The 17,918-nt window shown below is 40.9% G+C and overlaps 1 protein-coding gene across 4 annotated transcripts in view; it reads left to right on the top strand.

Moving 5' to 3' along the window:
• LOC126185192 (bone morphogenetic protein receptor type-2) overlaps window positions 1-17,918 on the top strand; it is a 382,730-nt gene that overhangs the window by 344,584 nt on the left and 20,228 nt on the right. For 3 of the 4 annotated variants that reach the window (XR_007536982.1, XM_049928060.1, XM_049928058.1), the window contains 2 exons: window positions 967-1,179; window positions 15,236-15,469. Coding sequence is in view for 3 of the 4 variants with exons in the window: in XM_049928060.1 (XP_049784017.1) it covers window positions 967-1,179; window positions 15,236-15,469 (447 nt within the window). In the remaining variant the exon portion in view is untranslated. The remainder of the gene's footprint in view (window positions 1-966; window positions 1,180-15,235; window positions 15,470-17,918) is intronic. The other variant, XM_049928059.1, reaches the window with a different exon arrangement.

Raw genomic sequence — 17,918 nt, 5'->3', positions numbered from 1 at the left:
TTGGAGCAGAAATAGCATGTTCAGTGAAACCCATGACAGAAATAATAATCACTGCAATGAATCATCCATGACTTAAAACATCGTGGTATGTTGCTTTAGTTGATGCAAATGTGTGTCCCAGTCCAATGTAGCAGCACTAATAAATAGAAACAACAGAGGATGTATGGAGACATTGAGTGTGTGTGGTGTTGAGGCCTGGAGCAAACTGTCCTCGTGCACTGGCAGTTTGTCTGCAAGAAGCTGAAGTGACTTTTGCAGCAAGTCTATCTGTAGCTGTCATGGTTGCATTAGCTGCTGCTGTTGCTTCAGCAGGCAGACCAATTACCAATGCTGTGTTCACGAGTAGCCAGATAACAGCACACATGTCAGAATGCAGAAGAGAAATGGGTGATGCTACAAGGCCACCTGTGAAAGAGGACATGATAGCTAGCAGTAGTCGAGCTAACCACAGCTGATTGATGGTGGACTATAACCACCAACTGGGGCCATTTCCTACAGCCAGCATTCAGCTTCAACAGAGCCTGGTACCAGATGAATGATGCACATAATGCAATAGTTTAAATGTATTGAGGAATTGTGAAGAGAGTTTGAAAATGTACAAAATAATCAAGATCACTTTAAAAGTAGTGGAGTAAAAAGAATTATAATAGTATTTTGGCGACAAACTTGGAATTATATCAACAATAGAATTCAGTGATTGAGATGACAAATAATTTGCAATATTGATAATGTGACAGTGATGAAACAAGAAAATTCAGACAGCCATCCACTTTGTGAAAATAGAATAATGCAACATTGCATCTTTTCACTCATGTACTCATTCTAGACAATGTGAAAGTTTTAATTAGACATGCACACATTTCTTATATTTCTGGAAAATCTCTTAACAGTTTTTGTATAAGTTGTGTATACACTATAATATGCTATAGTTTCACAATACATTCATTAGACGAATCCATGTTCTAGGTCACCATCCAACATTTGAACAGATGCAGGTGCTTGTCTCTCGACACAAAGCTCGTCCTTTGTTTCCGGAGGGGTGGCGTGACTGGGCTGCTGTGAGGCTGTTGAGAGAAACAATAGAAGACTGCTGGGACCAGGATGCAGAGGCAAGATTGACTGCCCTCTGTGTTGAAGAGAGGATTCAAGAACTGCCATCACTTTGGGATCGCATGAGAGGTAGAACACGAAACATTTATTTCAAATGCATGAAATAATAAATGTATTAGCTTCTCACAAACTACAACTTCCTTAATGGTATCACTACATTAGAAACTCTTGCCCTTCAAGAGTTGGAACAGCATTCCCAGCACCATCTGAGGAAGCTGCCTCAGCTTATCCTGTCTTATGCATGCCTGGGGTTACCTATAACCTACAACTTTGATACAATCCTTCCATAAACCCCTCATAGCTCCCCAACCATGCCTTGCTGACTTGCTCCGCCTTCAATGTCTCCAAACACTTCCTCCACCCACCATGAAAAACACTGCTCTTGAACACTGATCCCGTAACACTGTTCTCAACCTTTCTGCCAAAATTCTGACCACTGCAGAAGTCTCAGCATTGTCTAAAGACCTCACTTCTAGTGCAAAACCTAAGTTCAACCATACTAGACTTACGAAGGACATTCTTTTCTTCACTTGTTCTCCTCAGTGGAAATATTTCTTTGCCATGCACCCCACTGACATCAACCAAAACCTCACACTGAATCTTGTTTAAAACGGTTCCAAGCTCCCTCCAGCCAAGATCCCACTCCAATTCCACCCAATCATCCTCTGGTTATCTTTCAGGAATTCCTCACTTCTAACTTGACCTTACTTTCCATTCGTAAATCTCTCCCCAGTGAGTTCGACATCAGTCCTATGGAACACAAGGCTGTCAGTAACCTGAAAACCAATTGCGACCTTGTTATTGTTCCCACAAACAAAGGCTCCACCACAGTGGTCATGAATTGTAGTGACTATGTGGTTGAGGGCATTTTCCAGTTTTCTGACACCTCTACATACAAACCTTATGATTATCCCATCCAGGAAGTCCAAGAGAACCAACAGCAACTATCCAAGGCCTTGGGTCCATCCTAAGACCTGACACCTGAATCCATGTCCCTCCTCACACCAACAGCCATCCCCCTTCCCAACTCCTAACTATTAACTGCTCCAAAAACCCAACCCCACATTCTCCCTACTGGTTGTCCGATTGTGGCTGGATACAATGTTCCCACTGAATGAACGTCTGCCTTTGTTGACCAACACCTCCATGACTATTGCACATAGCCTCCTAGCCTACATTGCTCACCTCCTTTAGTGCCTATTCCATTACCACCATTTTGGTCACTATGGATCCTACTTTGTTACACACCATAATTCCCCGCATCCATTGCCTTGCAGCCATGGATCACTGCCTTTCCCAACAGCGTCCTGATACCGAGCCCACCACCTTATACTTTCTTCCTCACTCCCTCCCTGCCTCCATGTGCCAAGGCAACAGCTGTCAATAATCGATACTCAGTAATCAGCCAGCCATGTCCTGACCCACAATTATTTCACTTTCAAAAGCCAAATCTACAAACAAGTCTGTGGTACTACCATGGAAACTCACATAGCACCATTTTATGCCGAATTATTTATGGGTCTTCTGGAGGAATCCTTCCTATCGCATCGACACCTAACCCCTTTTCTGGTTCAGATTCATTGATGATATTTTAATGTTCTGGACCCATGACAGGAATAATTTGTTATTTCCTCCATAATCTCTACACTTACTCAGAAATCCATTTAACCTAGTCCTCCTCAATTTGACAAACCACCTTCCTAGATGTTGTTCTTCACCTCTCAGATGGCTTCATAAATACATCTGTTCATATAAAATGCACTAACCACCAAGAGTACATCCACTTCGACATCTGTCACCAATTCTATATGAAAAAGTCTCTTCCTTACAGCCTCGCTACCTGTGAATGCTGCATCTGCAGTGAAAAAGTAGGAGTTGTCAGAATTTACCAATAACCTTTCCAGAAGCTTCATTGGCAGGCAATATCCTATCCAGATCATCCATAAACAGATCTCACATGCTATCTCCTCCTCTGACACCAGTAAACTTGCTAACCACCCACCAATCAGCAATTCTCTGAACACCTAGTATCACTCTAGCCTTGAAAAGCTCAACCACATCATTCAATCGGGCGTTGCCTACCTTTTGCCATACCCTGAGATGATGGATATCCTACTGGAAATCCTGCTCACATCATACAGAATAGTGATCCACTGCCCAGCCAACCATACAGAATATCCTTGTCTATCCCTACTCCAATCCTTTTCCAATCCTGCACTTCTTGTGGTCAACCCAGCTGTTACATCTGTCCCATAAACCCTCTCACCACCTCCTACCGCAGTCCAGTCTCAGGCATCTCCTACCCAGTGAAAGGCAGGACCACGTGTGAAAGCAGCCATGTTATATATAAGGGGTGCAGCAATTACTATACAGCATTCTATGTGAGCACAGCAAGTAATTCACTGGCTGCCTGCCTGAATTGCCAAACTGTGGCAGCATGCAAACTTGAATTTCCAATTGCTGAACGTATTGTACATGACAACACAAACAAGTTTAACAGTTGTTTCACTACATGGACCCTATGGATGTTCCCTTCCAGCACAATTTTCTATGAACTACAAGGTGGGAATTGTCTCTCCAGAATACCCTGTGCTCCTGCAGTCCCCCTGTCCTGAATCTCTATCATATTTCACACTGCCTCACCTTACCTTCTCTCTTTTGTCCACAGGACTCCACCTTCATCCAGATGATGTACTGCCTTCTCCAATAATACAGGCATTCTCTCTCTGTGTCTCTCCCTTCTTCCCCCCCCCCCCTTTCTTTCATCCCATCTTCCCTCCATCACCCCTCTTCCCTTCGTTTGCTATCCTCTCCCTTTTTCTCCCCTCACCTTGTCTCTCACTTTGTCTCCATCTTACTCTTCTTCAGCGTCCCTCTTTTTGCCACTTCTCCCTTTCTCTATCACTTACATGCTCTACCCCTCTGAACTCGTTTTGTATTGTTGGGCAGCCACTGTGTCATCTGTTAAAAGACCTGTCTCACACTCACTGTCTCGCTACCCTCTCCTTGCCTCATACTTTCTTCCTCACTCCCTCCCTACCTCCATGTGCCAAGGCAACAACAGTCAATAATCGATACTCAGTAATCAATAATCAGTCTCGCTGTGACCACAGGAGTGTGTGTTTGGGTGTCTGTGTGGTTATGTGTGTGAATATGTGTACATTTATGAGAAAAAGAGCAAGAGCTCGAAAGTTAGTGTGAGTATTGTTTTCTGTTACATGTTTCTGTGTACCTCACACCAGTTTGAATTAAGAGGCCTTATCTTTTTTCTTCACAATGAAATTAAATTTAAAACAAACTTTTTTAACTTTATAATTGTAAAGTGCAGGGTAACACTTTTGTGAACACAGATGGAAGTGACCACAAACATTACTTGTTCATGTATAAGGCATATGATAATAGGAAATAGGGGGATATATGACTTAAGTAATTGGTGAAATGTTGTCAGGGTACTCATTTTTTTATCAGGGTATATAGTAAACTGGTAAAAATTAGGAACTGTATGAATTGTCCATGCCCTCGCATCCCTCCCGCACCCCGTATGATTTCCATGTGACAGTATTGTCTTTTGCAGCATTAAAAATCAAGCTTTAAAACACTAACTAATGTACACTTTCACTAATGTCTGCAGTGATTATATTGTACAACTCCTTGTCTGATGAAAATAATGTGTTTCACACCACAGTAGCTGTGTGGAAACTGTTTACAAAAATTAGCTGTTCATTGTCTTATTCATATTATTTCTTCAAAATTAATTTATAAACGTTTGAAAATGCTATGGGTATGCAAAAGTCTATGATGGACTTTATGCCATGTATTAAGAAGATGCTTTTCACCCAAAAACAACTGTTGTAGATCATGGTACTTATTGGGCCATTACTGGGGATATTCTATGAATGAAATATACAGGGCGTTTCAAAAAGAAAGAGCAGATTTCAAACATTTATTTCTCAAAAACTACAAATGATAGAAACACAATTCCAACGGTCCTTCACTCAATATGAGTACCAAATGTTACACAACAAATATCAAAACTGTACCTCAATATGAGCACCATTTGTTACACGACAAATATCAAACCGGTATCTCATTTCTTGCCACACACGACGCAACTGGTCTTTAGTTACCGAATTCACGGCCGCAACAATTCGATGTCGTACCTCTTGAAGAGTAGCGGGCATAGGTGGGACATAAACACAGTCCTTTATGTACCCCCACAAATAAAAATCGCAGGGAGTAAGGTCTGGTGACCTGGGAGGCCACAGACGATGACATTGATCTTGTGCTCCTGCTCTTCCAATCCACCGTCCTGGAATGGTGTTATTTAGGTACCGTCGTACAGGTTCAGAGAAGTGTGGTGGGGCGCCATCTTGCATGAAGATGAAGTGATTTGAATCTTCCTGAAGTTGAGGAAATAGCCAGTTTTCTAACATGTCCAGGTAAATGGTTCCTGTGATAGTTTTCTCCATGAAAAAGAAAGGTCCATAAACTTTGTTTACCGAAATTGCACAAAAGACATTAACCTTTGGTGAGTCTCTTTCATGTTGAATAACGTCCCTCGGAGTTTCACTCGCCCAAATTCGTACGTTATGCCGATTAACTTTACCAGAAATGTGAAACGTTGATTCATCTGAAAAAATTAATCGTTCGGCAAAATTGTCCTCTTCCATGTCCTGTAGAATTGCAGTTGAAAATTCGAACCTTTTGTTGTGGTCGTCAGGACGCAATGCTTGCAATAACTGCAGTTTGTACGGCTTCATGTGCAGACGGTTACTCAGAACGCGCCATACCGTTGTTTTAGACATGTTTAGTTCGTGACTTGCCCGTGTCGTGGATTTTCTAGGGCTCCTTTCGTAAGCTGCACGGACACGCTCGACATTTTCATCCGATGTGCGTGGACGACCCGTGCTTTTTCGCTTGCAGATGCAACCATCTTCTACGAATCTGTGATGCCACTCATAAATTTGCTTATGACGAGGCGGCTGTTTGTTGAATTGACGGCGGAATGCACGTTGCACACCAACAATGGACTCTAACTTTGCAAATTGCAGCACACAAAATGATCGTTCCTGTGGTGTCGTCGCCATTTTCCTACAAACAAACGCCAGCGCCACTGCGGATTTGCATGGAACTTCTGCGCGGACCATTGAAAAACTTTGAACCTTTCTCTGACAAGAAACGTTTGAATTGTGTTTCTATCATTTGTAGTTTTTGAGAAATAAATGTTTGAAATCTGCTCTTTCTTTTTGAAACGCCCTGTACTACAGGGTGTCCATAATTAAAATTCCATTTTTGAAATACTGTAGAAAGAGAACCAGTGCTAAGAATGAAGTCAAATCTGAACAGCACACTACTGGCCATTAAAATTGCTACACTATGAAGATGATGTGCTACAGATGCGAAATTTAACCGACAGGAAGAAGATGCTGTGATATGCAAATGATTAGCTTTTCAGACCATTCACACAAGGTTGGCGCCAGTGGTGACACCTACAACGTGCTGACATGAGGAAAGTGTCCAACTGATTTCTCGTACACAAACAGCAGTTGACCAGCGTTGCCTGGTGAAACGTTGTTTTGATGCCTCGTGTAAGGAGGAGAAATGTGTACCATCACATTTCTGACTTTGATAAAGGTCGAATTGTAGCCTATTGTGATTGCGGTTTATCATATTGCGACACTGCTGCTCACGTTGGTCGAGATCCAATGACTGTTAGCAGAATATGGAATCGATGGGTTCAGGAGGGTAATACGGAACGCCGTGGTGGATCCCAATGGCCTCTTATCACTAGCAGTCGAGATGACAGGCATCTTATCCACATGGCTGTAACGGATTGTGCAGCCTCGTCTTGACCCCTGAGTCAACAGATGGGGACGTTTGCAAGACAACAACCATCTACACGAACAGTTCAACAACGTTTGCAGCAGCATGTACTATCAGCTCGGAGACCGTGGCTGCAGTTACCCTTGATGCTGCATCACAGACAGGAGCGCCTGCGATGGTCTACTCAACGACGAACCTGGGTGCACGAATGGCAAAACGTCATTTTTTCGGATGAATCCAGATTCTGTTTACAGCATCATGATGGTCGCATCCGTGTTTGGTGACATCGTGGTGAACCCACATTGGAAGCATGTATTCGTCATCGCCATACTGGCATATCACCCGGCATGATGGTATGGGGTGCCATTGGTTACACGTCTCTGTCACCTCTTGTTCGCATTGACGGCACTTTGTACAGTGGACGTTACATTTCAGATGTGTTACGTCCCGTGGGTCTACCATTCATTCGATCCCTGCAAAACCCTACATTTTAGCAGGATAATGCACGACTGCATGTTGTAGTCCTGTACGGGTCTTTCTGGATACAGAAAATGTTCGACTGCTGCCCTGGCCAGCACATCCTCCAGATCTCTCACCAATTTAAAATGTCTGGCCAATGGTGGCTGAGCAACTGGCTCGTCGCAATACACCAGTCACTACTCTTGATGAACTATGGTATCGTGTTGAAGCTGCATGGGCAGCTGTACCTGTACACGCCATCAAAGCTTTGTTTGACTCAGTGCCCAGGTGTATCAAGGCTGTTATTACGGCCAGAGGTGGTTGTTCTGGGGACTGATTTCTCAGTATCTATGCACGCAAATTGCGTGAAAATGTAATCACTTGTCAGTTCTAGTATAATATATTTGTCCAATGAATACCGGTTTATCATATGCATTTCTTCTTGGTGTGGCAATTTTAATGGCCAGTAGTGTATTATTGACACAAGGGGAGATGATGTAGACCAAAAATAAAATTTAACGAAAATTTTACCAATAGATGGCACTGTAAACATCGTAACATAAATGGGGTCGGCTGCAAATGACAGGCGAATGGCAATACTATGGCTGTTGTTTGAGTTGCACATTACACCATTTATATTGTTGAATATGCATTACTGCACAAGATTGGCAGGCAACAATTGTGACACTTTTAGTCAGGTTAGCCCATCCACCACATCAGATGGGGAAAATTGGTTTTTAAATGTCCTGAAAAAAATTGCATAAAAAGCAAAATGACATCAGTTTTTAACTGTCCTGGGGCCAAAAACTGCATAAAAAGGAAGATGACATTGGTTTCTAATTGTTGTGAGATGGGTGCAAGACATGTGCAGTCTGCTGTCCACCATTTTCAACTACAAGTTGAAATCAAGAAACAGCATGTTCCACAACAGATCGGAGGGTCATTGGGAGTCATGTTTAGAATTTGTTGTGCAATGCATGCATTCAGTTCAACTATGTCCATAACTGAAGCACTGTACATGCTAGTTTTCCGATACTCCCACAGCCAGAAGTCACAGCCAAGTGAGGTGGCACAGTGGTTAGCACATTGGACTTGCATTTGGGAGGACGATGGTTCAAACCCATGTCTGGCCATCCTAATTTAGGTTTTCTGTGATTTCCCTAAATTGCTTCAGGCAAATGCCGGGATGATTCCTTTGAAAGAGCACAGCTAACTTCCTTCCCCATCCTTCCCTAATCCGATGGGACCGATGACCTCACCGTTCGGTTCCCTCCCCCAACCAATCGACCAAACAATTGACCAACCAGTAGTCACACGGATTAAGGTCAGGTGATATGGCGAGCATGGCTGTAGAGAAATGACAGCTAACAATTGTTCTGTTTCTGAAATGCCTTTGCAGCAGCCACTGCACTGTCTGCATTAAGTGCAGAGGAGTGCCATCTTGCTCCTACCCACACATCCACACTGTTGAGGAGTTGAAATGACAATGGTGCACCAAAGACTCTCATAGCATTTACCAGTAACAGTACAGGTAACAGGACCTCCGCAAAAAATATGGCTCTATGATAAATGATGCCATCAGCCTGCACCACACAGTCACCTTTGCAGAGTGAAATGGTACCAGTTGATGTGTGTGAGGGTTTCCCATTACCCATATTCTACAATTATTTGTATTGACATGCCCTTGGAGATGGAAATGGGCTTTCATCTGTCCAAAAAATATTCAATGTCTATACATTGTCCACTTCCATGTGAGCAAGAAATTCCAGAGCAAATGTTTGTTTTGGTGGCAGGTCAGCAAGAAGGAACTCCTGAACATAGATGATTTTTTATGGATAGGAATGCAGGATTTTTTTGTAGGATTCTGAGCACTATGTTTGCAGGCATGTCTAACATTCAGGCAATTCCCTGTTCGCTGCATGTTTGCACACCACCACTCGACTCCTCCTGCAATGCTGTGGTCACATCTTTGACAGACACTGGATCAACTGCTTTCCTCCCTCTGCCACATTGCAATTCAAAAGAATGTGTTTTTTGAATTTCGTAATCATTTTCTTGAGACCGAAAGTAGGTGTCGGACCAATGTCTTTTTTTCATACCCTTGAGTGTCTGGAACTTTTTCAGGGCTACTGGCACACGATCAGCGTTCTTATAAAAGATCTTGACCAGTAGCATGCAATCCTTCGTGGAGGCATTCAAGTTGAGGTCTTGGATGCAAATTGAGGAACAGCCATGTGCCACGTTTTTGTCTGATGTGCATATTCTGGTGCTTACAGTGCCATCTGTTGATCAAATTTTTGTTGTTCCAGGTGTTAACTGCTGCATCAATAATTTGCTATTCTAATTTGATGTCATTCTGAGCAGTGATTCTCTTTCTACAGCATTTTAAAACTGGAACTTTAGCTGTGGACACCCTATATACTCCAGGATTTTTTCATCATTATTCTGCCAGTTTTATCATATGTTTATCACACACATGCAGGGGGGGGGGGGGAGAGAGAGAGAGAGAGAGAGAGAGAGAGAGAGAGAGAGAGAGAGAGAGAGAGAGAGAGAGAGAGAGAGAGAGAGCTAGAGAGAGAGAGAGAGAGCTAGAGAGAGAGAGAGAGAGCGCGAGCGAGAGAGCGAGAGAGCGCGAGAGCGCGAGACTTGTGATATGTTTATTCTTTCATTATAGTAAGTGCAGTATTGTATTAGTTAAAATAGATCACTATTTTACATTGTTGTATAAAATAACAGATTTTGGGAATGATAAAGTAGTGATTAATCGTACACTTAAGCAAATAGGACCTGAAATAATCCCTACATATGGGAAATAAGATTTGAAAATAATCAAGGAAAAATCTGGTAAAATTTTTACGTTTATATTCTACAGGCTACAGTATGGTATATGGCAGAGGATACTTCATTTCTGTATTAGGGATTGTCTGTCCTGATCCATTTTTGGGATTTAATAAGGGAACAATGACTGTCTGTATGCTTCTGTACTTGCCATAATCTCTTTCATCTTAATCCAATGATACCTGCATGAGATGACTGATAGGTGCAGCAGAATTATCCCACAGTATTCCTTGTATACTCTTCTTCTTCTTCTTTTTCTTCTTCTTCTTCTTGTGCTGCTGCTGCTGCTTTTCTTCCTGATCTTATCCTATGTCTTCATGGATCAGCTTGTTATTGTATTGGGTTTGGTGATATTAGTGGTAAAAGGTGGCTAGATCCCCTTTATGTCACCACCCCTTCCCCCGGGGAGTTAAGTTGAGTACACCATCTGTCTGTCTCTGGTATTATCGCCTGAAAAGTGTGAGGTGTTTTCTAAATATTATCAAATTGTGAGGTGGGACATGGTTACCAGCCCAGTATTCACCTAGTCGGACAAGGGGAACCGCCTAAAAGTCACATCCAGGCTTGTCAGCACACCAGTCCTTGTCGATAATCCACTGGACAGATTCAGTCTGGGCCAGCACACCTCTCCAAATAACAGAATCGGCATGATAATGTGCACAGATATCTGGCTGGGTGAAACACAGCTTCCAGATGATGATAAAGTAGAAGTCAGGAGAGAAGATCAGCACAGATTATGAACTATGTTATGTGAAGACTATAGAAACAATAAGCTTGTTAAGTCCTTTGCACAAGAAGAAATTGGGTACATAATTGTAAGGCTGAAAAAGAAAAAAACCTCCAGGACTGGATGAGACTCCTGCCAAAGTCGTAAAAGCCCTATATGTGACTAAATAGATATCTACTTGTAATAACTGTATGAGCAGTGTCTGTTGCAAGGAAGGGCCCCTGCACTGTGGAAGTTTGCTGAGGTGGTGATTATTAGTAAAGGGTAGGTAGGCAACTGAAGACAAAATTAACAAGATAATCTCACCAGCACGGATGTTTATTCTACGTACACACTTACGATGATGATAAATATTACTGGCACTTTTGAAAATCTGAGGTTGCCGTATTTCTTTTTTCGTCTTAGGGAGTTGGAGTGCCCAGAGGCATTCTACAGCTGCCTGAGAGACTATTGCTGTGGGAGAGATCGATCTGTGCCCAAAGGCATTGTACAGCTGCCTGAGAGACTATTGCTGTGGGAGAGATCCATCTTTAATATGCCGAGGGAAGGAAATAATGAAGACCCTAACAAAAGGCTGTCCATAGGGATCAGTGTATGGTCCGGAGTCCTGGGATGTAGCATTGGAGCCCATAGTTCAGAAGTTACGTGACAGTGGTGACTTAAGAGAACTGGTGGCATTTGCAGATGATGTGTTGTTCATCATAAGCAATGGTTCCAGAAGAATTGTAGAAGACAACTGTAATGCAGTGCTCCAGAAACCTAAAGGATAGTGTCAAATTATCACTAGCATCTCACAAAACTATGTACCTTATGCTGAAAGGCAACATAGCAAGAAATCCTAAAATAAAATTAAACAATATAACAAATAGAAAAAGTGTAGTAACAAGATCTGGGGGTTATCCTTTGACAAATGTCATAATTTTGCACATCCAATAAAGGAGGCAAGCAGAAATGGTACCATTGTGGTGCATAAAATGATAACTATCACAAATAGGGAATTTTGATGTCACTTGAAAATAATCTGAGCATGCCACCGATCTATATTAGCATCAGTTGTAGGACATGATGTGAGCATTTAGGCTCATACATTGCAGCTTGTGAAGTCTGAATAGTTCCGTGAGGAGTGCTACTAAGATTAATGGGCATCCCAATCAATGCAGTGTTAATAATTCTAGGAATGTGGCCATTGGACATGGAAGTCAGGAAAATGGGAGCAGTATATTGTATAAAGAAAGGCAACCAGATGAAAATATGTAGGATACTTGGAACTGAGTTCAGTACGAAAAAGTTATTACAACATCGGATATTACAACTGCGGAAAAATGAATGGGACTCTTCAGGCAAAAGCAGAACATATGAATTTCTCCCTAATATAAGGGAGATGCTAAAAATGAGATTTCTTCAACTGTTGAGTGGACTGATACATTACCTGACTGATCATGGCCCACAAGCTATGTGTCTTTACAAAATTAAAATTCAGGTTAAGGATAGTTGTGCCTGTGGCAGTGTGGGCACTCCAAAGTACACATTTTGGGATTGTGCACTCTACAAAGATGGAGTCAGTAATGGTGGTCAGGCATTAAGGATGCTGGATGCCAAAGCAGCATTAAGGAATGGGTCAACCTGGTGCATCTTGGGCGATACTGCAGCTGCAGTACCCAGGAAGGCCAAGGAAGACTTCATGAAACATTCAACCACATGGCAGCGTGCTGTCATCCCAGCTAGAGAAGATACTCTTCAGTTGAAGAGAAGGCATCTGAGGTTGACAACCACTGAATGAAATGGTCTTTCAATAATTTATGTTGCTTTGGTGCAAGTGATCATGGGAGAAATGTGGATCCTAAGAAATTCCTGAATTGTGCAATCACTTGCAAAGTGAAAGTGCTGCTTACTTACTACCCCATGTGCAATTAATGCAGCAGGCAATGACTGTTGACTGGGGTAGTATGAGGGCAGATCCAGCAGTGGAAAGAAACGGTTTAGCTGTGCCCTAATAAATGAATACATACAGAACAGATTCTATAGTGCTTATTTTTAGTGCTTAATATTAGTAGTTGGGTAATTGTTTAAGGGGTTTTTATTTTAGTTTTGTAATGGTAGGAAATAGTTGTAATGTTATCATTTTTGAAGAATTGGCATTTTTTCTAAATAATTATAAGTACCAGGATTAAATAATTAATACATACATTTATTACAAGCCAGAATAAAGTGACTGTATGGCCTATGTTAGCTTCCTAGATAATATCATTTAAGGTGTAGAATAAATAATAACAACAACATCTGGGTGGTAATCTTGCTCATATACTAGTACTCTGAAATATATTCATCATGGTTTCGTGAGGACACCACCATCTTCCTTCAAAAGACTTCCATTTAAATACCACGAGCTTCTCTGTTAAACTTTCTTATTGGTCATACTGACCTATTAGGATAACAGCAGGATTCCTGTAAATTATTTTGAGGTTTGTTGTCTTGCCTTTGTGATAAGGTCTTGAGACACTGGTGTGGTACTCTGAACTTGGCCACATTAGAGTTTGTATACAGTTTCCCTTACAGATGTATAGCATTTTTTCAGAATCCTTCCAGCAAATCTGAGACTTCCATTGACCTTCCATAATACTGGTTTTACGCAGTTGCCCCATTTCATATCACTTCCTAGTGTTATCTCTAAATACTTACTCAATGTGACATGTTTGAAATGTTCACCAGTAATCTTGTAATCAGATAAAATTGAATTCTTTGTACTTCTAATGGATATTATCTTGCATTTATCAACATTTAAACAGAGCAGTTTGCAATAACACCTAGTGGTAATTTTCTTAAAGTCTTTCTGCATTTCATTGCAATTGCCAGTGATAATATTTTCCTGTAGACAACAGCAGTCTTGGTGAACAATATGATAGTGCTGCTTAACTCTATCTGAAAAGTCATTTTTGTGTATGGAGAACACTGAAGGTCATATTAGGCTTTATTGAGGTATTAAACATTATTTTAATTTCTTATGAACGTTCACAGCACAGAAAAATGTACTATTAATCAGATATTCACCCAGATACTTGGATACGTGGGAGATACTCTGTATGATTGTATACCAGTTACTAGTTGACAATGCGGTAGTGCTGAACACCTTTCAGAAACATAGGAAAATGGAATCTACCTGTTCGGTTGCATCTAATGCATGCAACATGTTGTATATGCATAAAGCACAAGTGGTTTTTCCCAAATCTGTGCTGGCTTTATGAGAGAAGCATTCTTTTTCTCCAGGAATGTCAAACTGTATGAGCTTATTCATAAATAAAAGCTAGAGGAGGACAAAATTCCACAGAATTTTCAATGGACAATGTAATTACATTTCTATCAGGGAATGGTGCTTTGATTTCTATGAGTAGTCTTAACTGTTTTTCAGTGTCGCATGTGGTCATATCTATCATTTTTGTGGCAGTGAATACATCTTAAATGTGGAATTTAATATTCTGCTTTTTTTTTTGCTGTCCTTAGTTTTAACACACAACTGATCCACAAGATGAATGAAAAGAATTTCTTAGGACTTTCTGGTAGATCTTTCATCAGGATTAGTCTTTAGAAATTATTGCAGGTTTCACATATAACTCTCACAGGTCCATGAGTTGCCATTAATTTTGTATTAGTATCCCAGCAGTCTCTTTTGTAGCGATAGTGTAGTAGTCTGCTTTCACAACATTCTCTAAATGGTGGCTCTTTCCTGTCTTTGACCTTTAATCACAATTGTGTGCATGTCAGATTTTACCTAAATGTTATCAGTTCATATTTTTGCTACTTTCTTAATGACCGTCTGTTAGTTTGACCAAGCACCAATACTTTCTTAGCCTTCTTGATGACCATTTTGTGTTTTTCTTTATTGTTCTAATAATAACAGCATGTCAGTAATATCCTTTCAGTGATGGCACTCACAAAAATTTTTTGTTTGTTTGTAGCAAGGAAGTCTAAAATATATCTTTCACTTGTGGCTGAATTACTTTGCATTAATGTTGTCCTTATTACCCACAATGTATGTGTTGTGTTTCCAGCCAGTATCATGCAAGTTAAAGTCACCACTTACTAGTACAGTATGCTTGGTGCATTCCTGGGCTGTCAGGTTTAGGCTTCCACTTTGCAGCCAAAGTGGGAGCCAGTGTCTAAAATTCAGTAAGTCACATGAGATTATTTCAGTCTCTGTTCCTTGAGGAAACTACTGTTATGTAAATCACTTAATTCTTTAATTAAAGGAATGATACTATTAATATTGTTTTTATATTTCAGCAGCTATAACAGCATCAGGAATGAGTCCTACTGTCAATCCTACAGTCAATCCCACATTCACATCTACAACACTGAGTCAGCTGCCTGGTGTAGTTAGGACTACCAATAACAATAACAACAGCAGCAGTGGCACCAATACCAACTATAACTACAATAATAATTCAAGTAACATGGGTCATATGATCAGTTCTGGATTACATGAGAAGCAACTACCAGATTCTCTGGAAAATACTGGTATGTATAATGATCACCATGAATTTCTCAACAAGTCATTAAATAATTTGATTATATAATTTTCATGGTTCTGTGGAAAACACACACACACACACACACACACACACACACACACACACACACACACACACACACACACACGTATTCACACACAAAGAGTGATGGATGGGAAGGAGATATCTGATGGTACACTATACCTGCTGAGAGAACAGCTGCAAAGGTGGCTCTTGAAGGTGAGTGTAGTAGAGGCCTACATTTTACACATGAATTGTTTCAATAGAGAAAGCACAAACTAAAACAAATTCAATAACTGAAAGAATTAAGAGAGAAGGAAAATTCCCAAAGATGATAATATTTGGGTGGGAGGGGGGGGGGGGGGGATGGGGCAGGAGGTTTGGCCCATATAACATTAATTGCAAGCAGCTGCCAGTTGTTGAAACTAACTGTGTTGTAAGGGCCAAAATGTGCAATTGGGATGACTACTTTATGATTGATAATAGATTATTGGCAACAGTCACCCACATAGTCTTCTGATTAGTTGGCATGTCCACATAGAATGTTGTGGAGTTGTTGCAGTGAGGCCAACATAAGGAATCGCTATTCAGCAGTTGCTCTACCCTAATAGATTAAGAAATGCCATCATGGGGCAGGGAGGAAAAGAAGTGGTAAGTGGGTGCATTCGGCTGATTTACACTGGATTGTTTGTAAGGGTATCACCAGCAACACATGGCTGGCATAAGGAATTATGTTATAATGGACCAGTAAATTATTAAGATTGCAAGTGTATTAGAATATCACTGTTTTTGAGTGGGTCTTGGCCCGTATCTGCTGTCTCATCCTGTCATAGAGCAGGGAGATTGGTCTCGACAACCATGAGAGATATATGGTGGCCCCCCAGAAAATCACGTCACATCACATCACCTCTGCCACCACCACCACCACTACCAACTCACCTCCTTGCACATGTGGAACACAGTTTTGGAGGTATTTGATATTACTGGATTGTCTCTAGATGTGTTGTCTGTGATTATGAGGGTGCAGACAGATCGGAGTTTCATCTGTAAAAAACACCTGACACCAGTCCTTGCACATCCATTCTGCATGATTTCTTGCCCACCTGTAACACAGTACATGGTGGTGTGGTGTACAACGTGATGCTCACAATGGATACCAGGATTGGAGATTCACATCATCCAATTGTCTCCTAATAGTTTGATGTGGTACATAATGTCCTGTAGCTTCTCTGAACAGTGAAATCAGTTCTGGAGCACTAGGCCCATGGTTTCTTTCATTTGACTCAAAAGTCATAGATATTGATCATCCACTGCACTTCCTGGACGTGGACAACCTGTGTGGTGTAGGTCTGTAACATAACCTATCAATTGGAACTGATTCCATGTCTGCTGCACATCAGTTTGGCTGTGGTACACATTGAGCAACTTCCCTCTTTGACAAGCCTTCTGCACTCAACATGCCGATGTGGACCTGATCATTGATCACAATTGTCCTTCATGACATGATGGATGTTCACTTGACTGTTCCACAGATATCTCTGATGTGCTTCGTTTCAACTGAAATGCTGCAGTCTACACACAGGTAATGCTCAAGGTAACTGTGTATGTTTACAAACAATTTGAGGGGTGATCATCTAATTGCTGCTGTAACAGTCAAAACAGCAACACACATTTACAGCATATTGTACTGATACAAAACTTTTGTTGATGTGTTTAGTTTCTTCAAATTGTTTGTTAGCTGCTCTTCATCGTAGGCAAAAGGAAACTGTTGTGCTATCATTGAAATGTCACCCATGTAAGTGAATCACTTGATATGGTTTGGTGTAGGTTGGTCATGTGTGTATACAGAGTGTAAACAGTAACTATAAAACAAAAAAAGATTGATTATGGATATATAATTTATGTAGTTGCAAATTTTTGTACAGTGATAGGAGGGAGTGCCATGAACAACATTCAAAAAATCCTGACCAGTGGAGGGTGATTGTAGGGGTGTGTTTTGTGACACTACTGGACTTTAACATCAGTGGCATGTTTGATTGGAGCAAAAGTTCGAGTAGTTTATGAGCATTTAATTGAAGAGACATACATTTACAGCAAACCTTAAAATCCTGAAAATAAAGCCTAAAAGCAAAATATTCTTTATTTTCAAGAAATAACAATAACTTCATGACTGTTTTTTAACTAATGCATTCACCATGCTGACTCTGCAGAACAGCAAACATATGGTATTTTTTCTTTACAGGCGAGATGGTCCTTAATTACATACAAGAAGACAATATTTACATTTTTCAAGACTGAAATAACTGAATAAAATAATCTACAAGCATTATAAGAAAGGCAGTTACCTCGTTAATTACTGTTGGCCACTAGTTGGCTCAGCAAAATGACCAACTTTACCACCTTTCTTCAAAGTGGACAATCCTTTAGCAAATATT

Source organism: Schistocerca cancellata, chromosome 4 (assembly GCF_023864275.1).
Source record: "Schistocerca cancellata isolate TAMUIC-IGC-003103 chromosome 4, iqSchCanc2.1, whole genome shotgun sequence".
In the NCBI taxonomy this organism is placed as follows: domain Eukaryota; kingdom Metazoa; phylum Arthropoda; class Insecta; order Orthoptera; family Acrididae; genus Schistocerca; species Schistocerca cancellata.
Note: the sequence above shows the minus strand (reverse complement) of the source record. Positions and strands in the feature narration are given on the sequence as shown.